The sequence below is a fragment of the Ranitomeya imitator genome, chromosome 9, assembly GCF_032444005.1.
Source record: "Ranitomeya imitator isolate aRanImi1 chromosome 9, aRanImi1.pri, whole genome shotgun sequence".
NCBI lineage: Eukaryota > Metazoa > Chordata > Amphibia > Anura > Dendrobatidae > Ranitomeya > Ranitomeya imitator.
In genome coordinates, this window is record NC_091290.1 from 87,530,986 (window position 1) to 87,555,978 (window position 24,993).

Below are 24,993 nucleotides of genomic sequence, written 5' to 3' on the forward strand. Positions count from 1 at the left end.
TGCCACTACTTTTAAGAATCTCAGACCAACAAGGGGTAAGTAAAGAAACTTTTAGGTTGCCTTTCATTGCAGTGCTGGGAAACTAGAGTTGTTTATGCTGAGAATCCAGATAAGTCATATGGCACTTTACAGTAGACACCTCCATCCTATACTTAAGGTACCTTCACACATAACGATATTGTTAACGATATCGTTGCTTTTTGTGACGTAGCAACGATATCGTTAAGGAAATCGTTATCTGTGACAGCGACCAACGATCAGGCCCCTGCTGGGAGATCGTTGGTCGCTGAAGAAAGTCCAGAACTTTATTTCGTCGCTGGATCGGCGTGTGTGACACCGATCCAGCGATGTCTTCACTGGTAACCAGGGTAAACATCGGGTTACTAAGCGCAGGGCCGCGCTTAGTAACCCGATGTTTACCCTGGTTACCAGCGTAAAAGTAAAAAAAACAAACACTACATACTTACCTACCGCTGTCTGTCCCTGGCGCTCAGCTGCTCTGCACTCCTCCTGCACTGACTGTGAGCACAGCAGCCGGAAAGCAGAGCGGTGACGTCACCGCTGTGCTTTCCGGCTGACCGACGCTCACAGCCAGTGCAGGAGGAGTGCAGAGAAGCACAGCGCCGGGGACAGACAGCGGTAGGTAAGTATGTAGTTTGTTTTTTTTACTTTTAGGATGGTAACCAGGGTAAACATCGGGTTACTAAGCGCGGCCCTGCGCTTAGTAACCCGATGTTTACCCTGGTTACCGGCATCGTTGGTCGCTGGAGAGCAGTCTGTGTGACAGCTCTCCAGCGACCAAACAGCGACGCTGCAGCGATCCGGATCGTTGTCTGTATCGCTGCAGCGTCGCTTAATGGGAAGGGGCCTTTATAGATATGTGATCTTGCTGCATTTTGTATAGTAACTGGCAATGTATCCCTTGCAGGCATGTACAGGCCAACTTCCAGGCCTCTCCCCTCCAGTCACAGAACCTAGAAGATCTTTGGGATAACCTCAGTTTGACTCCTGCTGACCCGGAACAGATGAATCTCCCAATAGACCTACCTTCCAAAAGTGAGTTTCAAAGTTACATGATGTACCACTGCAGTCTGCCAAGTCTCTCTGCGATACAGTATGGGAGTCATAAGTTTGTGCACCCCTTACCCACCTTCCAAATTGCTTACCAAAGTTAAAATTCCCCTATAGTGAGGCATTACTCAATTTTTTTTTTTTTTTCAAAAGCCATGGTCTGGGCATGTAATGTACGTACATGTCTAGTATTCCTTTTGGTTCTTTTGCTAAAAAAAAAATAAACCAATGGTGAGAAGGTTCCCTTTATGGCAAATTGTTTTTTGTTTATTCCTCATACTCCTTTTGACTACTTAACCTTTTGTCTTTCATATTAATTATTGCCATATCAGATCATAGTAATCGCTTCATCTGCACATTGGGTACTTGAGAAATGCATCAGATTGTCAGCCTGTGCTGACAAGTAACGTACCAATCTCCTCTGGCTGAACCATTCAGTAACCCATAATTACAATTTCAATCCCTTTCGTAGACTCTTATCAAAGTGCTTCTCAACAGTTAATATTGTGTCCATTTTAATTAAGAATTTAAAGATCCTTGAATATTTGCCTCGAAGGGAAATCTATTGCCAGCCTGGTAACAAACAAGTCTATTGAAGGACACAGTTCAGGGCATTGTTCGCATCTCGTTGTCACATTCATTATAAAGTATAATGACAACCTCATAAGCCAGTGAATGGGTTTCTTATATTGTAATCTCAATCTTCATTTACTGAATAATGGCTTTTGGCTTAAAATTGTTAAAAACAATCTTTGTAACAATAATGTTAATTGTCTGTTAATGAACTGTAAATGGACACTGGATCCTCACTATCTGTTAATGCTATTCTAAAAATCTATAAATATTCTAGATTATCTGTTCTTTCAAGTGGTTTGTCCTTTCCAAAGCTGCCATGGAATAGGAGTTTAGGAAGTTCTAGAATTAAAGGTCCTTTTACATGGACCATCCAGCGGTACAATATGGTTGCCAATTGGTACACTTTTTATTGATTTGGCAGTCATTTAAATGCCTGGCTGGTGAGTCCAAATAGAACGATATTCACTATACTAGATCTGTTACGATGCCGAGAGCAATGTCAGCCTAAGTCCTGGTTCCCACTGAGAACGACCTTTTATGCTACATATAAGATCATTTTGCGAGTTCATCAACATTTTGTAGAAATACTCGCTCACTTATCTTGCCGTGTAAATGCCCTTTAAGGCCATGTGCCCACGTTCAGGTTTTTTCGCGCTAAAAACGCTATAAAAACTCATTAAAAACGCATGCATTATGCATTCTATCATTTAGAATGCATTCTGCATGTTTTGTGCACATGGATGCGTTTTTTCCGCGAAAAACGCATCGCGGTAAAAAAAAATGAGCATGTTCATTATTTTTGCGGATTTTCTGCATTTTTACCGCAATTCTATGCATTTGGGAAAAAACGCGTCAAAAATGCGTGAAAATCGCGGTAAAAATGCATGCAGATTTCTGGCAGAAATGTCTGGTTTTTGTCAGGAAAATTTCTGCAAGAATTCCTTACGTGTGCACATACCCTAAGGCAGGGGTGTCAAACTGCATTCCTCGAGGGCTGCAAACAGGTCATGTTTTCAGGATTTCCTTGTACTGCACAGGTGATAATTTAATCACCAACTCATTATTTGTGTAGGTGATTAAATTATCACCTGTGCAGTACAAGGAAATCCTGAAAACATGACCTGTTTGCAGCCCTCGAGGAATGCAGTTTGACACCCCTGCCCTAAGGGTTGGAACTTTTTGAGATCTTGTCTAGTGATGAGTGAGTACTCGTTGCTCGGGTTTTCCCGAGCATGCCGCTCGGGTGGTCTCCGAGAATTTGACTGCTTGGAGATTTAGTTTTCATCGCGGCAGCTGAATGATTTATAGCTTCTAGCCAGGCTGACTACATGTGGGGGTTGCCTGGTTGCTAGGGAATCCCCACATGTAATCAAGCAGTCTAGTAGCTGTAAATCATTCAGCTGCCGCAATGAAAACTAAATCTCCGAGCAGTCATAAATACTCGGAGACCACCCGAGTGTGCTCGGGGAAAATCCGAGCAACGCGTACTCGCTCATCACTAATCTTGTCTAGAACCTTGCTTGTTGACCTAACCTAGCTAAGTTGAGATTTCCTTACATCCTGCAACACCTTTAAATGTGGTTATCACATCTAGATGATTTAGTACAGATTTTTATCATGAAGTTGTCATGTAAATGTACAAAAACCTCTTTAGAGGGGCTGAGGACTGATTCTAGTGCCACCTGTGGAAGTATCATTCGTAAGTCAAGATCTACCGTTTAAACGGCCTTTAAAATTAGACCAAATCAAACTCCACTTGCAGACATGTTTCGGGGTGTTAGCCCATCAGTGCAATGTAGTTCTTGGTTTGGCTCAGTGAGGTCTTTAAAAAGAGGCCCAAGACAGTGTTTCTTATGGCGAGTGCCAAGACAGAATAGAGAACCTTCTAAGTAATGCAGTGATATTCTGTGAAATTAAATGTGATGGATCTAGTCCTCGTCCTCTTTAGAAAGTGATATTTCAATTCCCAGAAAACCATTGTATGGGCTGCAAGTTTCTTGCCAATTTGGTGTTCTCCAAAAGTGGAATTGTTGCTCCTTTTAGACTGGCTATCAAGTAAGGGCACAGGTTGAGGTCTCCTTTTTGAAAGGGAAGGGGGGGGGGGTAGGAAGCTCCCACACTCCTTACTTGGTTCATGAATAAAGCCAGATGGTACAACGCATATTTTGTTGCATCCTGTTTGAAGGTGCACGGACTCCTTGAGGTTATGGTGACCTGCTTTTCTAATTCTACCTTCTCCTTCTTATTTCATTTTTTTTTTTTAAGTTCTCTGTGAAGTCTGGCAGGAACAGACAATTTGTCGGCTGCTTCAGCTGGTCGATCTACCAGTGTTGGATTCACTTTTGGAAAGTGCCCCAGCAGCAGAGAAGCCAGAGTCATCGAAGAGTGAGCATCTGATCATAACCAGTCAGTATCTGGACCGGGAGATTCTCAAGGCATTCAGTAACTCTCAGTAAGTGACTGTGAATATCTGTAAGCCTTCTATAGGAGAATACTACTATAAAGACCAAGATCTTATGCAAGCTACTCTTGTTGTAGGGCAGATGAATGGGTTTCTGCTGCTGTGGATTGCTTGGAGTTCCTCCCTGATCAAATAGTGGTGGAACTGAGCAGAAATCTTCCAGAACATCAAGGCAAGGATGGATCATGGAAACTACTGCTCTTTGAGACCTTAAGCAAGTACTACAGCCAGAACCGGGTACCCTTGGTTACTAACCCATTCTTCGACATTCACACAGGCATTGCTGAGCTCTTGGGTGAGGATTTATTCTTTACTTGTGTAACACCATGCAAACTGTTCTGGTTGGACAGTAAGAGTTCTCCTTTGCTGACAACTTCTGGCATAGCTGTTGAAGTCTTGATAGGGTGACAGCCCCTACCATACACCATACATACGCTCTTAACAAGGTTGGGACAATGAGCAACAAGTGTTTGGCAATGGCCTCATTGTAGATTCAAAGTGGTTCAGGCTGTAACTCTCAATGCCAAATCTGGGTTCCAAAGCAAAATCTGGAACCGAGCCTCATACAACCATGTCTTGTGTAACAGGGGCTCTGCCCACCATGGCCTGGGTGCATATGCTACTTCTGCATCTCTTTAGCCACACCTAGTGTACCAATGGGTCTACTACATTCCTTCCTTTAATCTTGAGACCAGTGGGTAGTGTGCATCCTGCACTGTCAGAACAGTGTCTGATATAATACAAAATATAGTGCCCATGGCCTGGTCGGGGCACCTCTAAGCACTGTTGGGGAGATCACGGTTTAGTCTTCAGTCACTTTAATGAAGTTACCTTTTAAATATTTTTGTGACACAGCTAAAGATCTGTAATTGTCATATAAGGTATGTAGGGAGCTGATGTAAGTAATGACTTCAGGTGAATCACTAGTAATCATGCAATTTGTGAACAAGTATTTTTGGAGTTGTAACAACTTTTAATGCTTGTTATACCATTCACATGATAGAAAACACAAGTCTAAATGTTCAAGGGAGGAAGAGACTAAACGCCGCAACCAGGAATGTGGTACTGACTAGTTGCCCATACAGTCTGTTTAGACCACTGGTGTATAAACGGTCACCTTAAGGTATTCAGCATAGTCCTACATTAGTAACTCAGGAAGTCAGAGGGCATCATTGCACAGCACGGTCGTTAGTTCTTGCTGAACATGACAAATCTGCGACTTGTTCTTGCGGTCTCCTTTAATGGTCATAATTGTGTCAATAGAAGTGATGAGCTTCCAGGTTCACCAGCATTGCTGCCACACCATGTGGACTTTTAGATTGTATATGGTAACAATCTATGAGCAGCATATTCGGCGGTGCTGCAAAATGCTTTGTCTGTAGTTACCAGTTTTCTAATGGCACATTTTTGTCCCCATCCTGACCATGTGCATTTTCAGACTTTTGGATTTTAAGAACTCTAAGGCTATGTGCACACGTTGCAGATTTGCCTGTGGAATTTTCTGTGCAGATTCTGCATTCCTTGGCAGAAAACGCAAGTCAGAATCTGCGCCTTTTTTTGGTATGTTCACACGTTGCAGATTTTTGTGCAGATTTCTTTCCTCCCTCCAACCCCCCCCCCCTGCAGATTTCTATTATGGAATGGGTGCAGAAATGCAGCAGATCTGCAAAAAGAATTGACGTGGTCCTTTTTTGAATCTGCTGTGTTCTGTGCATATTTTTCTGCACTATTGGCACAGCATTCTTTTCTCGCCATTGATTTACATTGTACTGTAAATCACTTGCAGATCTGCAGCGTTTCTGCGTGGGGAAAAAAAGCTGCAGGTCTGCAGGAAATCTGCAACGTGTGCACATACCTTAAATGTTTTTTGCAAGCTCATCCCCTCCCCCTTTTCCCACACTGCCCTTATAACACACTTTTATTACTGATTTCCACTGTAATTGGGTCAGGAGGAGGAAGCACTGATTTCTCTGCTTCACTTTTGTGTAGCATGATAGAGAAGGCAAACATAACACACTGTTCATCTCCTCTGTACAATCACCTGCAAACTGCTTACTCTGCATTGACCTTGTGAAATGTCTGTGCAGAGTAGTGTGGACAGCAGGAAGTCTGAGGGAGGTCTGGAAGTGCTTAAAGGGAACCTGTCACCCCGTTTTTTGAGATTGAGCTATAAATACTGTTAAATAGGGCCTGCGCTGTGTGTTCCTATAGTGTATGTAGTGTACCCCGATTCCCCATGTATGCTGAGAAATAACTTACCAAAGTCGCCGTTTTCGCCTGTCAATCAGGCTGGTCAGGTCGGGAGGGCGTGGTGACATCGGTGGTTCTTCCTCAGCTTTACGTTGGTGGCGTAGTGGTGAAGACACAGCGCGCGATCTGCGCTGTAATCCCTTGCATCGGTGGGGGCGGCCATCTTCCTGGGGCCGCGCGTGCGCAGATCGAGTGCTCTGCTGCACGGGGCTTCAGGAAAATGGCCGCGGGATGCCGCGCGTGCGCATTAGAGATCGCGGCGGCCATTTTCCCAAAGCCGAGTTTGCACGCCCTCCCGACCTGACCAGCCTGATTGACAGGCGAAAACGGCGACTTTGGTAAGTTATTTCTCAGCATACATGGGGAATCGGGGTACACTACATAACTATAGGAACACACAGCGCAGGCCCTATTTAACAGTATTTATAGCTCAATCTCAAAAAACGGGGTGACAGGTTCCCTTTAAAACCTAAACTGGACATCTACATTTTCCAGAATAACTAGTATCTGCTTGTGACCGTTGCATTACATGATCAGGCTATTTGGCGTTATTGGGTTTTCAGTAACTAAAATATTGTATAGACTGTACTCACTGCTGATAGACTTTTTGTATAATATTAATAAAATGTATTAATATGGATTTGTTTATAGTGAATGGTAAGACTGAACCAGCATTGGAAGCCACACAGCTGTGCTTGAAGCTCTTAGACTCCCAAAGTCGTGAAGAATTCCGCCGCCTCCTATATTTCATGGCAGTTGCTGCAGAACCTTCAGAGTTCAGACTCCATGAAGAGGTAAAACGGAGTATGAGGAATGGAATGCTCATACATCTCATCAATTTTCAGTGATCTGATTTCTAAAGTGCCCTTGCCTCTAGCAGTAGATCTACCACTGTCTGAATCGCAATGCCTTACCATCTTAGGCATTAAGGTAAAAACGCATCAAATCCACACCTGCAGAATCTGCACAAAATTCCAGAGGAAAATCCGCAATGTCTGCACATAGCTAGTGTATGTATGCATATATGTATGTATACTGTGCACATGGTGCAGAAAAATTCCCGCAGAAACGCTGCAGATTTCAAAGAAGTGCATGTCACTTTTGTGCAGTTCTGCAGCGTTTCTGCACCCCTCCATAGTACAAATCCGCAGTGGTAAAATCTGCACAAAATACACACTAAAGATGCATAAAAATGAAAAAATGCAGCTGCTGATTCTGCCAGGAGATGCAGAAAATTCTGCAGCTCTTTTCTTACGTGTGCACATAGCCTAAGGCTATGTGTAGTGATGAGCGAATATACTCGTTACTTGAGATTTCACGAGCACGCTCGGGGGTCCTCAGTATTTTTTAGTGCTCGGAGATTTAGTTTTTCTTGTCGCAGCTGAATGATTTACATCTGTTACACAGCATAACTACATGTGGTGATTCACTAGCAACCCCCACATGTACTTATGCTGGCTGTCAGATGTAAATCATTCAGCTGCCGCAAGAACAACAAAATCTCCGAGCACTAAAAATTACTCTGAGGACCCCTGAGCATGCTGGAGAAATCTCGAGTAACGAGTATATTCGCTCATCACTACACATAGCCTTAGGCTATGTGCACACGTAAGAAAAGAGCTGCAGAATTTTCTGCACAAAATCTGCATCTCCTGGCAGAATCAGCAGCTGCATTTTTATTTTTTTTTATGCATCTTTAATGTGTATTTTGTGCAGATTTTACCACTGCGGATTTCTACTATGGAGGGGTGCAGAAACGCTGCAGAACTGCACAAAAGTGACATGCACTTCTTTGAAATCTGCAGTGTTTCTGCGCGGATTTTTCTGTCACCCATGACTGCACCACGGAGAGAGGGGATCCGCCCACCAAGGACAGGAAACCTACAGATAAAAAGGGCGGTACCACTCTCCCGCATCAGTTGGTTTCCTGTCCTTGATGGGAGACCTACAGACTTACCAGAAGGAAGATCGTCGTGGGATTCCGGGGCCAATCAGTCCGACTCAGGCAGCTGGGGTCCCTCTGCCTCGGCTGGTGTGGTGACCCGAAGCACCACCGCTGGGGCTAGTAGGCCTTTAGGGTGTATGGGGGGAGGTGACATGGAGTTCGCGGTCACCTCCCCAGGTAAGATGCAGCAGCGGCAACATCCAGGGGGGTCCCTCTGTGGTTGCAGGAGGAGCGGCGCGGCTCTCCCTTTGGAAGCGTCAGCCTGCACACTGCATAGCCGTCCGGCTTGCAGGGAACCGCGCGTTAGGGCAGGCTGCAAAGAGACCGGGAGCTCCAGTGGGCAGCGGGTCATGTGCGGCACCATCTTGAGCAAACTGCGCGAGCTGGTGGAAAGAGCGATAATGGCACACTCCGCAGGCGCCGGCAGACAGCGTTCCTGCGCAGGCGCCGGAGGAGGCGCTTCTGTGCAGGCGCATAATTGGATCAAGCGGCGGGAATCGCCGCCGCATAAAAAGAGGCTGCTTCAGCAATCAGTTGTTAAAGGGCGAGCCGCATCACAGGCCGCAGCGCAAACAGCAGCACTAGCCACAAAAAAAAGAGATGCCGCAGCAGCGATAAACATACAGGGGGGTCCCTCTGTGGTTACGGGGAGAGTGGCGCTCTCCCTCCTGAAGCGTAAGCCTGCAATCTGCAAAAGCCGGGGCCCCAGGTGTGCAGCGTAAAAAAAAAAAAAAAAAAAAAGCCGCATGCTGCCTCTCCCAGAATCTTCTCCAGAGAAACACAGGAGCTGAGCCCAGGGCTGAAACCCTCCGGGGGGGGGGGGGAAGTCCCTCAGCCACAGAGTCCCTCAGCCACAGAGTCCCTCAGCCACAGAGTCCCGTGAAGAGACTCCTGGATGGAGCGCTTCCGCCCGCAGTGGAGGCACTCTGCGCCAACGCCAACTGGCAAGCCACCGCGACTTCGGCTGCCATGCCTGGACCTCATGGGGGAGAGAAAATCATTGACAGCAATACAGCATTCCTGATGGGACGCCGCTTCCCCCTCATGATGGGCTCTCGGTGTTATCAGCTCCCCCTGTTTTTTAGCAGATATGGAGCCAGCACAGGTAAGTGCATGGCGGAATGTTCTGTTGATAGCTCATGCCTTTGTGCTAAGCTGTGCTAGAGCTTCATATGCAAGGTATGTTTTTACATATACACAGCCAGACCTTGGACCTCTAGGCTATAATAAGGCCATATGTCCAGGCTACATCTCATGATTTGGCTTAAGTTAGTTGCATGTCTTGTCTGCGCAGAGCCTTATGATTGGACTCAATATAAACAGGTGTCTCACTTTTCTTTGCAACTTAACTACTCTATGCCTTGGGAGGACATATAGTGTTAATGAAGCACTTTGTCTCCATGAAGACTGCCCTTCAGCTGAGGCTCATTAGTTAGCTCCTTCGGGTGGGGTCAGTCGGACAAATGAGATACACTATTCAGTGGAGGCTTATCAGTATCTCTGAGAGATTGTTCTTTTGCTTTTAACTATGGGCCGGTTTGACATCTTCAAGCATGACTAGCTCTATGCTTTATATTGTGTGTGGCTGGACATCACATGGCATGTTGATACTTTTATGCATTATATTGAGTGCAACACGTTGCATTATGATTCTTCTATGCATCTTACCGAGTGCCCCTGTGTCACGGTGCCTCTACGCATTATATTGCGTGTCTGTGTATCATATTGCTTCTATGCATTATATCGAGTGTCTCTGTATCATGTCACATCATAGTGCTTCTATGCATTATATTACATGCCTCTACGTATCATATTGCATCATGGTGCCTCTATGCCTTATGTTGCGTGCCTCTGCATCATGTTGCAGCATGGTGCCTCTGTGCATCTTACTGAGTGCCTCTGTGTCTTATGGCATCATAGTGCCTCTATGCATTATTCTAGGTGCCTCTGTGCATAATATTGCATCTTGGTGCCTCTATGCATTATATGGCGTATCTGTGTATCATATTGCATCATAGTGCTTTTATGCATTATATTAAGTGCCTCTATGCATCATATTGAGTGCCGCTGTGCATCATGTTGCTTTATAGTGCCTTTTATGCATCATATTGAGTACCTCTGCTTCATATAGCATCATTGTGCTTTTATGCATCATATTGAGTGCCTCTGTGCATCATGTTGCATCTTAGTGCCTCTATACGTCATATCGAGTGCCTCTGTGTATCATATTGCATCATGGTGCCTCTGTGCATCATGTGTTAGTGTTTCTTATTGCCTCTGTGCATCATAGTTGACAGTGCCTCATGTTGCATCATATTACATCATGTCGCATCATAGTGCTTCATATTGCCTTTATGCATTGTATTGCATCATATTGCATCGTGATGCTTCATTGTGCTTTTGCTTCACATTGCATCAATAGCGCCTCCATGCATCAAAATGTGTGCTTACGGTCATCTTATTGCATCATATTGCTTCAGTGCCCCTATGCTAGTACTTCGGTTGGCTCTGGGTTAGACCTTCTGATTTAGGCATGCAGCCACGCACAAGGCATATCGTTGGTCTACCATTTCACATTTTTTGTCTTGGGCCCCAACCCTGGCTTATAGAGTCCTAGTGATTTTGTACCCAGTTCTAACTTCTGTTGATTCATTCTTTACAACAGGGCTTAGCAGGCAGCTTTGCTTTAATTGTTTGAGTAAATTAGCAGTTCTTCCGTATGGAACAGTTTTTCTCAACCTATAAAGAGACAGACTACTGTCCTGGGAGCAGAAAATACCAAGAGGTGGAAGGAAACAATCCTTCCCAATTCCACATGTGACAATCGGGCTGGTTTCCTTGATTAACATCCAGTAGACAGATTCTCGTCCCATAAGTACATTGCATTATGGTTACCAGGGACGGCATGTCTGCCTTTGGCACCTTGTGGCGAATCAGCATCTCTCTGGTGGGAAGAATCCTGCTTTTCTCTAGCCATAGAGTATGGCTACTCCCTCCATGGCTGTCTATAATACTGACAAGCTTGCCTCTTAGGATATGTATATGCGTGTAGTGTCAGTAAAATAGGAGTGGTGATCCACGTTTCCCTTTCAACATTTCTAATGAGAAGGCCAACTCTGGTGATGTTAGGAAATATTACCTGCCGGATTGTGTATTCCTTAGTTGCAATAACATCCAACCCTTATTTAGGGTTTAGACACCTAAGGATTCGGAATAGACGTCATCTCCTGGATGAGTAATGTGTGTACATCCTAATGCTCTGCCATTATCCATGTACTAACTGTTATTGGTTTGATCTTCCCGCAGTCCAGGACCGGAGGCTAGTGCGCACGCGCGGGGTGAGAACGCGCCCTTATGACGCAAGCAGACGTCGCGGTGCATGACTGGGTAATCCAGTCTGAACAGGCACATGTTGCTTCTCCAAGTCCCCTCCTCGTGGAAATATAGAGCAGGTGGTCGGGGGCCGGTACTCAGAGCCCTAATATGTGGCAATGGTCAAAAGGCTGGTCACCCAGACATCTCTGGTGCAACTCCTCAGAATATTAGCCATAATATTGATCGTGAATGTTTCCAGGAGTAGAGAAGACCATATAGGAACCACCAAACTGCTGGGGGGGGGGATACCTGGATGAACTTCCTTTCAGGTTCCAATTTAGAAGAGGGAGTTTCCAATAACAACTGTCTTAGAGTTTCTGCAAGGAATTGGAACAGGGACTAGCCACAAATACTTTATATGTTCAGGTCTTGGCTTTAAGGGCCCTGTACAATTACGACCTGGCTGGGTATCTGGGATATCCAGGTTCATCAAAGCGTTGGCCAGGTCTAGACCCATCCCCTCTCGGTTTACTCCTCCTTGGAATTTAAACTTGGATATTGTATCCCTATCCAAACCTCCTTTTGAACCCCGGTCAGAGGCTTCTCTGGGAATCTGTCCCTTAAAACATCACTTTATGAATCGGTGGGTTTCCAGGTTCATCAGGGCAGCAGGTAGTTCGAGGCCACTTCCAGTAAAGTTCCCTTCAATGGGATTTATTTTCGGTCCTTAAAACCCTGTCTAAACCGCCTTCAAACCCTTAGAGGATATCCCATTAAAACTCCTATCCCTCAAAACATCCCTGCTCGTCGCCCTCTCATCTACTCGTAGAATAAGCAACATACAGGCACTATCTGCTAACCCTCCCTTATACAAGATTTTTAGAGGATAGTGTTACTCTCAAAATAGATCCAGCATACCTCCCGAAGGTGGCATCCCGGTTCCGCAGAACTCAAGAGATATCTCTACCCTCCTTTTGTCTTAACCCTAAAAATAGGGAGGAGGAATCATTGCATACACTAGATGTCAGGAGATGCTTCATACAGTACTTAGAAGCCACCAGAGAGAGTAGGGAGGATGCCTCTTTTTATGTGCTTTCAGGATCCCTGGAAGGGGAAAAAGGCCTCCAAAGCTACTCTGGCGAGATGTATCACAGATGCTATCAGCCTATCATACTCATCAAGTGGAATGTCTGTTCCAGTGGAGGTCAAGGCTCACTCAACGAGAGCAGTGGCAGCTTCTTGGGCGGAGAAGGCCGGAGCTTCGATTGACCAGATATGTAGAGCTGCTATTTGGTCATCACCTTCCACATTCTATAGGCACTATAGATTGGACCTTATCTCCTCTTCGGACCTTACTTTCGGTAAAGGGTTCTGGAAGCGGTGGTCCCTCCCTGAATGTACTATCTATGCAAATCTCTCCGTGGTGCCGTCATGGGCGACAGAGAAAAATATAGTTCTTACCGATAACGGTATTTCTGAGCCCATGACGGCGCCCGTACATTCCCTTCCTTCACTCATGGGTGTGCACGTTAATATAGTGTCATAGTTTATTTATGACAGGTCACGCGGTATCTCAATTAAGTTAAGTAATATTGAAACTAATAAGCTGTTCCATAGTCTCCCGTTTTTCTCTAGTAAAAAACTGATGCGGGAGAGTGGTACCGCCCTTTTTATCTGTAGGTTTCCTGTCCTTGGTGGGCGGATCCCCTCTCTCCGTGGTGCCGTCATGGGCTCAGAGAAATACCGTTATCGGTAAGAACTATATTTTTCTGCACCATGTGCACAGCTTTTTTTTTTTTTCATTGATTTACATTGTACTGTAAATCACAGTGCAGTTCTGCAGCGTTTCTGCGCAGAAAAAAACGCTGCAGTTCCGCACTGAATCTGCACTAAATCTGCATCGTGTGCACACAGCCTGTCTTTTTTTTTTGTCCTATCAATCAATGAAATCCACAGCTATTGGGTGTGGCATTTGTGAATATGGCTGAAACATGTGATCGGAATGCCCCCACGTTGTGTATGTTTAGCAAGTGAATCAACACTGAATTTTGAACAGAGTTACAGATTATCTTTTTAAAGTAGATGGACTTTGTTTTCTTAACAACATACCTGTTGTATGTGGGATTTCCTGAAGAGGTCGCACTGACCTTGAAACGCGTTGAATAAACCACCTTTTAAATTTATTATCCTTGGAACTTCATCATTAAGGCAGCGAAGATTTAACCCACACCTCTGCACAGTTTATATTGGCACTGAAGTTCAGGCAGAGGGCGCGCACTAACCACGTCACCGCACCCTCTGACCTGAGCGTTACTGCAGAAGATGCTGAAGATGGAGCAGCACCGGAACGAGGAAAGGTGACTATCGCGCAGCGCTCCCCCACCCCATTATACTCGCCTGCTCCTAGTGCGGTCCCTGGTTCCCCGGCACCGCAGCTTCTTCCTGTTTTGAGCGGTCACCGTTACCGCTCATTACAGCAATGAATATGCGGCTCCACCCCTATGGGAGGTGGAGCCGCATATTCATTACTGTAATGAGCGGTACCATGTGACCGCTCAGTACAGGAAGAAGCTGCTGCAGCGGGGACCTGCAGGGACCGCACCAGGAGCAGGTGAGTATAATTAAACAGCTCCCCCTCCCCTGCCAACCCCTGGGTATGACTAAAGAATAAGCTGAGAGGGGGACTTTCAGCCCCCAAAAATGGGCTGAAAATCTCGGCTTATACTCGAGTATATACGGTAAATATTTTACATGGGTAGTAATGTACAAGTCCTGGTAATAGTGTGATCCCAGCATCACAATTAATCTTTGAGGTCCTTGACCCCTTGGAGAATTTGTCAGGCAGCTAAATACTTTGTCCCATCTGTTTTCTGTAATCACCTGTGAGCGGGTTGTGATGACTAACAGACAGCTCTTGACATCGCTGTATTTCTGGAATGTGGACGAGCTCTGCAGTGACAGGTTGTGTAGCACATTGCATAGCACGCTTGCTTGGTCACTGAAATATGCAAGTATTGCATTTTCCAAATGTTGTCATTGGGGGGCGGTTATAGTAACATTCATGTTGTGTGCTTTTATTTGAATTCTAGAGCGATAACAGAATGACTGTGAAAAGGAAGTTTTCTAAAGCTGTCGTAAATAACAAAAATCTATCCAAAGGGAAGTGTGATCTTCTGGTGCTCTTTCTCTTGGATCATCATAAAGATGTATTTAAGGTACGTAGAGATGCTTTGAGTTGGGTGAATAAAAATGTATTGTTGCTTTTCCTTGTCTCATTTTTTTTGGTGCCAGACTACCTGGTCCATAAGAAACACTTGTCAAATTGTAGGGTGTATGATCTATCCTTTTTTTTTTTTTTTCCCCACTTATAACCTCATGGTATAGTCATCCCCATCAATCTGTAAGATTAGTGATGAGCGAGTACTTGTTGCTCAGGTTTTCCAGAGCACGCTCGGGTGATCTCCGAGTATTTGTTAGTGTTCGGAGATTAAGTTTTTATCGCCTCCGCTGAATGATTTATAGCTATTAGCCAGCAGAAGTACATGTGGGGGTTGCCTGGCTGCTAGGGAATCCCCACATGTAATCTAGATGTCTAACCGATGTAAATCATTCAGCTGTGGTGATGAAAACTTTAATCTCCGAACACTAACAATTCGGAGGTCACCCAAGCATTGAGTACTCGCTCATCACTAATCTTAATAAATCAGCAGTGACCTTTTCAAAAACAAAAACATTTCCCATGTTAAAGTGAACCTGTCAGCAGTCTTTTAAGTAAACTACAGGCATTGTCATGTTTAAGCAGTTATACTGATTAAAATATCTGGGTTGAGGAAATCTGTCTCTTGGTTGTTTAATCTTTGCAGCTTTCAGTTAGAGATGCTCGGGCTTTGGGGCGGACTGTGAACGGGGGCTTTCTTTGGCCGCCTCTTCATCATTGTTACTTAAATGACAGGTCGATGAACCTTGAGACCTGCCTCCTATTTTAAATATTGCAGTTAATATTGTGGTTTTTAGAAAAAAAAATTGCCTTCAGCAAAATGGTACTGGCACATGTGCATTAGCCTCTCTAGCTTTCAGTTGGATGCTACTGCACATGCGCCGATGCCATTTTGCTGGACCAAAAAAAGTTGGCGCCAGTGGCACATGCACAGTAGCATCTATCGGCAAACTATGCTCTCAATCTGCACAAGCACCACAACATTAACATTGACTTGCATGTTTTATTGGCTGGAGATCTAGAACTTTTTCAGAGATCATATGCCCATATGAGTTGCACTGAAGTCAATAGAAAGAGCTGCTAAGGTTTTGTGCGTTGTATTTCTCTGCTACATGATTTCATATGGAAGCATTACAATGTCTCTATTATGGAGCTCCTCAGTGTGATGGCTGCAGCATTCTCTCCTTTCCCCTAGGTTCCTGGGTCTTTGCACAAGATGGTTAGTGGTAAACTTGCAGCAATACAACAAGGAAGAGACCCTGACAAAGACACTGGTAAAATTTATTAAATATACCCAAGCATCAGTTTAAATGGAAGCGGTTGACTGAGAAGAAAAAAAAAATGCTTAAGTCAGATCTGATTTGTCAAATGTTTTTTTTTTTTTTTTGTTACTGTTATGAGTTTGTGTGCTTTTTATTCATGTTCTTAACCCTTTAACTACCTCCAATATGCCTTTTAACGGCGGCAGTTAAGGGTACTTATTCCTCAGCACCGCTTTTTAACAGCGCTGAAAAATAAGGGTATAGTGCCTCCAGTGTTGGCAAATCTCTGGGGTCTCAGCTACCAGGGGTAGCAGAGATCCTGGAGAACATGATCGGGACCAGTTTTTTTTTTTTATGGTCCCCTGTCACATGATCAGTTATTCACTGAATAGCGGAGATGACCAAGTCCAGCTTACAAATCATTTCCCTCTCCTCTGATATGATCCAGCATATTGGAGAAGAGAGAAATGGGGTCCCTGATACCGCTGCCCTCCATGTAGTTTTCCTGGAAAAAATGACAGGTGCGTGCAAAGTGCACCCACTGAGATCAGTGGACTGGTATCCTCAACAGTAGGGAATTTTTCCCATTTGTTCCTATTGATCACTAGGATACACACAATCGGTGATCAAAATAAACTAGATGGGTATTTCCTGAAGGAACTACAGATAGTGCTTTGGAATGGTGCCCAGGCTGCCCCGTAAGAGTTTTACACTTGGATGCCCCTCAGGTGCCAATTTGGTGGGCGGGGAACCTCGGGGTCCAATTTGGGGGCCGGGGGCGCACTTTTCACACACGGGACGAGAGGGTGTCAGTCACTTTATTCTGATGTTTGACTTTGATAAATGATTATGTCCTAAAATGGACACCGTACATTTGCATAGCTGCCATTTTTGGAAGGTCAAGTTGGGGGTAATGGAAAGTTCGCCATTATTTCCTATGGGAATTTTTTTTTTTAAATGCGATTTTTAAAAACTACAAATCGGATCGACACGAAAAATACTTAGCAGACCTCTCGGATGCTGGCTTCGAAATGACGCCTCACTGGAGTCTGCGTGCAGCGGTTCGGGCCGCATTAATTGCGGGAAAAAGGCCTAATAAGAACTAGATGGGTATTTCCTGAAGGAACTACAGATAGTGCTTTGGAATGGTGCCCGGGCTGCCCCTGCAAGACTTTCATACTTGGGTGCCCCTCAGGCGCTGGTTTGGTAGTTGTAGCCCCTCAGGGTTGAGGATTTGGTGAGCTGGGCACCTCAGGTGCCAATTTGATGGGCGGGTCACTTTAAGAGCTGATATTATCTGGCAAAACTGTGTCCTGGTGGGGTCATGTAGAGTTCGTAGGTGTTAGCATAGTAACTGGGTCTGACTGCGCATATCAATGAGCTAATCAGCCAGGTGGCAGTTGGTAGTTATTTTGAAATTGCCTCAAATCAGGCCATTATACCCTATGGGAAAATTTCCCCATTGAAAAACATTGAGGCAATGCATTCCAATGAGGGGAAAAAAAAATTTCAAACGCAAATTGCGCCAAAACTACAAATCCGATTGACACGAAAAATACTAAGCACACCTCTCGTGGATGCTGGCTTCGAAATGACACCTCACTGGAGTCTGTGCGTGCAGCGGTTCGGGCCACATTAATTGCGGAAAAAAGCCTAATAATAAGAAGTTAACTACGATGGAATAACAATATAGTGCTTTGTTCCAAAGCACTATAAAAATAGTAAATTGAATCCCTCTGTCACCCCCTTAGTTAGATAAAAATTCCTTTCTTTGGAAAAACAAAACAAATGATGGCTAGTGCTAAGCGCAAGTGTTCGCCACTAGAGTTTGCTTCGTGTCCTAGGGTGTACAGAGTATCACAGATTGTCTCATGATTTTTTATTTTTTTTTTAGGTGTCTAACACCTGCAAAACTTGTGTGGCAGGGTCTCAAGCATGTCACTCAAGTACTTGGGATACTCTGCATTCCCGAGCACCCAAGCAAACTTGAGTAGCATGCACTAATGTTGTCATATTCTGTTGAATCTGTGGGTTCAAAATGCTATCTTTACCCCTGGATAAAATCATTGAGGGGGGGGGGGGTTTGGTTTCCAAAATGTGGTCACTTGTGGGGGGTTGCCACTTTTAAGGCATATCAGTGAGACTGTGCTCCCTCCCATCTGAGCCTGCCATGCACCCAAACAATAATTTCCCCCACATACGGGGTATCTGCATACTCAAAGAAAGAGGAAAACATGCACAACAGATTTTAGGGTCCTTTTTTTTTTTTTTTTTTTTTTTCTGTTATGCTTGTGAAAATAATAAGCAATTGGGTCTAAAATAATTTTATTTGTAAATAAGTTAAACGTTCATGGTTTCCTTCCACATTGCTTCAGTTCTTGTGAAGCAACTGATGGTTGATAAACTTCTTGAATGTGGTTTTGAGCACTGGGGGTTACAGATTTTAAACTGGTGTCACTTGTGGGTATCTTCGATCATATAGGGCCTTCAGTCACTCCTAATGTGATGTGGTGCCTTAATCCCTTAGTTACAGAGCCAATTTGATACTTGATGACAAGCCAATTTTTAAAATTCTGACCACTATCACTTTATGAAGCTATAACTCTAGAACGCTTCAAGGTATCCCACTGATTCTGAGACACCTTTTTTTGTGACATATTGTACTTCATGTTAATGGTAACATTTCTTCGATATAAGTTGCATTTATGTATGAGGAAAAAAATTGGCAAACATTTAGCAATTTTCAAAGTTTTTAATTTTGTACCCTTAAATCAGTGGTGTCACACAATAGTTAATAAACATTTCCCACATGTCAACTTTACATCAGCACAATTTTGGAAATATAATTTTTTATTTTTTTGTTAGGACGTTATAAGGATTAAAAGTTGACCAGCGATTTTTTTTTTTTTTTTTTTTTTTTTTTTTTTCCTCATTTCCCCTCACTGAGACCCTATCACAATGATCAAAATTAACCAGTGGGAAAAATTTCCAATTGTTGCCAGGTGCTGACGAGCAGATGTTGGAGGGCGCACTGCGCATTCGCCCGCCATTTACTTCCTGGAAGAAGACTCCAGCAGCATGGGGACTTCACAGGGGGATGCAGAGACACCAGAGGGGCTCAGGGGACCCAATTTCTCTCCTCTGATGTACAATCACATCAGAAGAGAAATTAAATGGGAAATCAGACTTAAAAAGTGGAGCTGAGGAATAAGTATCCTTAATTGCCGCTGTATCGGCAGACGTTAACGGGTTAAAGGATTTTGTTGGAAAAATCAGAAATCACTGGTCAACTTTTAAACCTTCTAACTTCTAATAAAAAAATAATTTTTAAAATTGTGCTGATGTAAGGGGTTCATGTGGGAAATGTTTATGAACGATTTTGTGACTTTTATTTAACCCCTTTCTGACATTGGACGTACTACTCCGTCCATGTGGGGTGGGCCCTAATTCCCAAGGACGGAATAGTACGTCCAGCGTGATCGGCCGCACTCACGGGGGGAACACGGCCGGGTGTCAGCTGGCTATCGCAGCTGACAACCGGCACTATGTGCCAGGAGTGGTCACAGACCGCTCCCGGCACATTAACCCCCTAACCCCCAGCACACCGTGATCAAACATGATCACAGTGTTCCGGGGGCATAGGGAAGCATCGCGCAGGGAGGGGGCTCCCTGCGGGCTTCCCTGAGGCGATCGGTACAAGGCATCAGCGAAAAAATAAGTTAGTCCTCAGAATAAAGCGATGCAAGAATAATCATTTCTTCTAGAAAAATAGTTTTTATCGTATAAAAGCGCCAAAACATAAAAAATGATATAAATGAGGCATCGCTGTAATCATACTGACCCAAAGAATAAAACTGCTTCAACCATTTTACCAAACGCAGAACAGTATAAACACCCCCCCCCCCCCCCCCAAATAAAAAAATTCATGAATAGCTGGTTTTTGGTTATTCACTTGCCCGAAAATGTTACCAATAAAAACGTCAACTCGTCCCACAAAAAAAACAAGACCTCAACATAACTCTGTGGACCAAAATATTGAAAAATTATAGGTCTCAAAATGTGGTAACGCAAAAAATATTTTTTGCAATAAAAAGCGTCTTTCAGTGTGACGGCTGCCAATCATAAAAATCCGCTAGAAAACCTGCTATCAAAGTAAATCAAACCCCCCTCATCACCCCCTTAGTTAGGGAAACATAAAAAAAATTAAAAAAATTTATTTATTTCCATTTTCCCGTTGGGGCTAGGGTTTGGGTTGGGGCTAGGGTTGGGGCTAAAGTTAGGGTTACATTTACGGTTGGGATTAGGGTTCGGGGTGTGTTGGGGTTAGGGTTTCAGTTAGAATTGGGGGTTTCCACTGTTTAGGCACATCAGGGCTCTCTAAACGCGACATGGCGTCCGATCTCAATTCCAGCCAATTCTGAGTTGGAAGGGAAGGACCACTGTTTTACTTTTTCGAGCTCTCCTGTGCGCCCAAACAGGGGTTTACCTCAACATATAGGGTATCGGCATACTCAGGACAAACTGGACAACTATTTCTCTTGTTACCCTTGGGAAAATAAAAATTTGGGGGTCTAAAACATTTTTGTGGGAAAAATGTTTATTTTCACGACTGCGTTATAAACTGTAGTGAAACACTTGGGGGTTCAAAGCTGTCAAAACACATCTAGATAAGTTCCTTAGGGGGTCTACTTTCCAAAATGGTGTCACTTGTGGGGGGTTTCAATGTTTAGGCACATCAGGGGCTCTCCAAACGCAACATGGCGTCTCATCTCAATTCCAGTCAATTTTGCATTGAAAAGTTAAACGGCGCTCCTTCCCTTCCGAGCTCTACCATGTGCCCAAACAGTGGTTTACCCCCACATCGGGAGTATCGGCATACTCGGAACAAATGGCACAACAACTTTTGGGGTCCAATTTCTTCTTACCCTTGGGAAAATAAAACAAATTGGAGCTGAAGTAAATATTTTGTGAAAAAGTTAGTTAATTTTTTTAAAACATTCCAAAAATTCCTGTGAAACACCTGAAGGGTTAATAAACTTCTTGAATGTGGTTTTGAGCACCTTGAGGGGTGTAGTTTTTAGAATGGTGTCACACTTGGGTATTTTCTTTCATATAGACCCCTTAAAATGACTTCAAATGAGATGTGGTCCCTAAAAAATATTGGTATTTGTAAAAATGAGAAATTGCTGGTCAACTTTTAACCCTTATAACTCCCTAAGAAAAAAAAGTGGTTCCAAAATTGTGCTGATGTAAAGTAGACATGTGGGGAATGTAAAATAATTAAGTAACATGACAGATCTCTGATTTAAGGGCATAAAAATTCAAAGTTGGATAATTGCAAAATTTTTGCCAAATTTTTGTTTTTTTTTCACAAATAAATGCAAGTTATATCGAAGAAATTTTACCACTATCATGAAGTGCAATATATCTTGAGAAAACAATGTCAGAATCACTGGCATCCGTTGAAGCATTCCAGAGTTATAACCTCATAAAGGGACAGTGGTCAGAATTGTAGTAATTGGCCCGGTCATTAACGTGCAAACCACCCGTGGGGGTAAATTGGTTAAGGGCACAAAAATTAAGTATGAAAATTGCAGAATTTTAAACTTTATAAATGCAAGTCATATCAAAAATTTTTTCACTATCATGAAGTACAATGTCACCAAGAAAGTCTTCGAAACAGTTGGATACGTTGAAAGGTTCCATAGGTTTTTACCACATAAAGGAACAGTGGTCAGAATTGTAAAATTTGGCTTGGTCATTAAGGGGTTAAAATGCATTTGCACTAAAATTCTCAAATGAATGTTCCTAGTAATGCTTGTATCTCATCGTGCAGTATAAACAGGCTGCCAATGAACGAGAAACATGGTTGCCAACCTGTGGGTTTTTTTTTTGTTTTTTTTGTTTGATTGCAAAAGTGCCTTATTTTTAGATTTGAACTGTCCTGGAATTTCTTGGCAGTTGGCAGCCCTGATGAGAAACTGTCATCAGGGGAAATGGTTTTAATAAACTTGCTTAAATCATTGTTATTGGCATCATAGGTCCTGTGTAATTGGGATCTTGCTGCCAAGAATGCCAGCCTATAAGCACTGAGAAATCTTAGTTTGTTCAGTGCTCATTGTTGGTTGAGATCTGCCGATGTACAGGATAGTAAGTGACTACTATAAACACCGATTTTGGTGGCCATTTGGGGCCTTTGGTCAGTTTGTGTAAACTGCCCCATGCTTCCTGTCCTTTCAGGAACAGGCAGGAGCAGCGGGCTCCTTATCATTGGCACAATTGCCATAACTGACACTGGATGCAGGAATCACAATTGGCCATTCATAAGTAATTCACACCTGCAAGTTTTTTATATTTTAATAAGGATTGCATACGACTATACAGTGTTGCAATGGGGGTGGGGTGGTTACATGAAATTGTACATGCCTATGCAGTTTCCAGCAACCCCATTAGAATATGTTGCATGTGATTGCAGAAAATCCATGTTGGCTTTATCAGAACCATGATCCAAGCATTATTGCAATTCAAATGTGGTGGTTTTTTTTCCACTTTCCATAACATTTAATAAAATCAGATTTATAAAAAAGTAAAGTGTCTTTGGCCATTCTCACACGTCCAGATAATTCCGGTACCGGAAAAATCGGTACCGGAATTATCAGTGTCTGTACGTTGAACATCAGTGTGGCACACGTGCGGCAGCCATGTGCCGCCCTTGTGCGGACTGAGGACCACACGGACCGTGCAGGAGACAGCGCTAGAGTTAAGCGCTGTCCCCTGCGTCCGGTGCTGAAGCCGGTATTCATCCCTTTTTCCCAGCAGCGTTCGCAGGAAAGAAGGAATGAATGATTTTTTTTTGTTTGTTTTTTAAAATAAAGTTGCCAGTAACTTTATCCGTGTGCAGTCTGTGTGCCGTGCAGGAGACAGCGCTACTGTAAGCGGTCCCCCCCCCCCCATGTGTGATGCTGAAGCCCCATTCATTTCTTCTCTCCAGCAGCATTTGCTGGAAAGAAGGAATGAATAATCTATTTTTTTTTTTTTTTTTTTTTTTAAATAAAGTTGCTGGTAATCTGCCCCCTCCAACCCCCTGTGCCCCCCCCCCCCCCCTCCACTGGCCTTAATATACTTGCCCAGCTCCCTCTGCGCTTACATCGTCTCAGCGTCGCTGCTTGTCCTGTATGAGCGGTCACGTGGTGCCGCTTATTACAGTAATGAATGTGCGGCTCCACCCCTATTGGAGATGGAGCCGCATATTCATCACTAATGTGCGGCACCACGTGACCGCTCATACAGGACAAGCAGCGACGCTGAGAGGATGTAAGCGCCGAGGGAGCTGGGTAAGTATTTTAATGCCAGCAGGGGGGCACACAGGGGGTGGGAGGGGGCAGATTACCAGCAACTTTATTTTAAAAACAAAAAAATAGATTATTCATTCCTTCTTTCCAGCAAATGCTGCTGGAGAGAAGAAATGAATGGGGCTTCAGCATCACACACGGGGGACCGCTTACAGTAGCGCTGTCTCATGCACGGCACACAGACTGCACACGGACAACATCCGTGTGTGGTGCGTGTTTTACACGGACCCATTGACTTTAATGGGTCCGTGCGCTCCCACGAACACTGACATGTCTCCGTGTTTTCCAAACGGACACACGGTCCATGAAAACACGCTGACATGTGCAGAGGCACATTGATTTTAATGTGTCTACGTGAGTCAGTGTCTCCGGTACGTGAGGAAACTGTCACCTCACGTACCGGAGCCACTGACGTGTGAAACCGGCCTTAAGTTGTTGAGCAGACTTCAGAGTACCCAGTATTCTGAATCTATCGAACACTTGGTAAGAGGTTTCCAACAGAAGTAATATGGATTACACCATTCCAATCAGTCGATTGTGATATGCAGATGTCGGGTGCTGCGGAGCAAAACTTGGTAAAGGCCACTATGAAAACAGGCTCCTGAGGACCCCTACTCAGATTTTACTGAAAAATAATTTTATAAACCAGACGACCCCTTAATGTAGTTGTACTTTTAAATGAAATCATGCACAGTTAATACATAGGATAGCTGATTTTATTACTGTAAAGGGTTTGTGCATCTGTTGGAGATCTTCACTGAATTGTGCCTCCTTTAACTTCCAGGTTACAGTTTTTGCCAGAGAGTGGATAAAGGTGAGTTTGACAGAAACACACAGAAAACGACACAGACTGAGCTTTGGACTTTACTTAAAACGATCTATGAGGACACAAAACTTTCCCCCAAAGAGAAGAAACGGCTGTTGGGTCAGTTCTATAAAAGTCATCCGGAGATTTTCATCCAGTTCTTTGGTGATAAAGTGAGCACTGTGTATATGTAAAAAATGAATGTAAATAATGTAAAGTGTTAATATTGTATATGTTTCTATCAGTCTTTTGTGTTTAATAAAAAGGTTTACTTTTCTATTCTGTTGGTGTGCGATGACTTGTCATTTATTACAAATGATCAATGTGGAATTGTTGGGAGTCATCCCCTATATAAACACCACCTCAATACTTGAAAATACCTGAAGTATATGTACACAATAATGGGGAAGTGTTCACACAGTATGACTAGCAGGGGTACATCACGGTGATCTTGCAGGCACAGGAACTGCGCAAGTTCAACCACTGCCATGAACTCTGCTTCCAGGGAACCTGTGACCAGGTTATCCATATGTAAAGTACAGCAACTTATAAACCCTATTTCACAGTATACTAGAATGCTGTATGCATGTCCCAAATTCCCTATACAAGGCACAAAAAACTGCTTTTATTGTACTCAGACAGCAGTCTGGGCATCTGTTCTAGATCTGGTGCCTCATTTCTTACAATCGCCATCCTCCTTTTCTGCTTCATGTGGATGATGCATCAATCATCCAGTGTC

General features: G+C 43.8%; 1 protein-coding gene across 1 annotated transcript in view; it reads left to right on the top strand.

Annotated features, from left to right (window-relative positions):
* The window catches only part of DEPDC7 (DEP domain containing 7), a 101,055-nt gene extending 76,522 nt beyond the window's left edge, over positions 1-24,533 (top strand). Inside the window, exons 3-9 of the mRNA XM_069739152.1 lie at positions 929-1,056; positions 3,913-4,099; positions 4,186-4,403; positions 7,010-7,152; positions 14,708-14,833; positions 16,031-16,109; positions 24,234-24,533. Coding sequence (XP_069595253.1) covers positions 929-1,056; positions 3,913-4,099; positions 4,186-4,403; positions 7,010-7,152; positions 14,708-14,833; positions 16,031-16,109; positions 24,234-24,448 — 1,096 coding nt within the window. The 3' untranslated portion in view covers positions 24,449-24,533. The remainder of the gene's footprint in view (positions 1-928; positions 1,057-3,912; positions 4,100-4,185; positions 4,404-7,009; positions 7,153-14,707; positions 14,834-16,030; positions 16,110-24,233) is intronic.
* Positions 24,534-24,993: the final 460 nt, after the last annotated feature.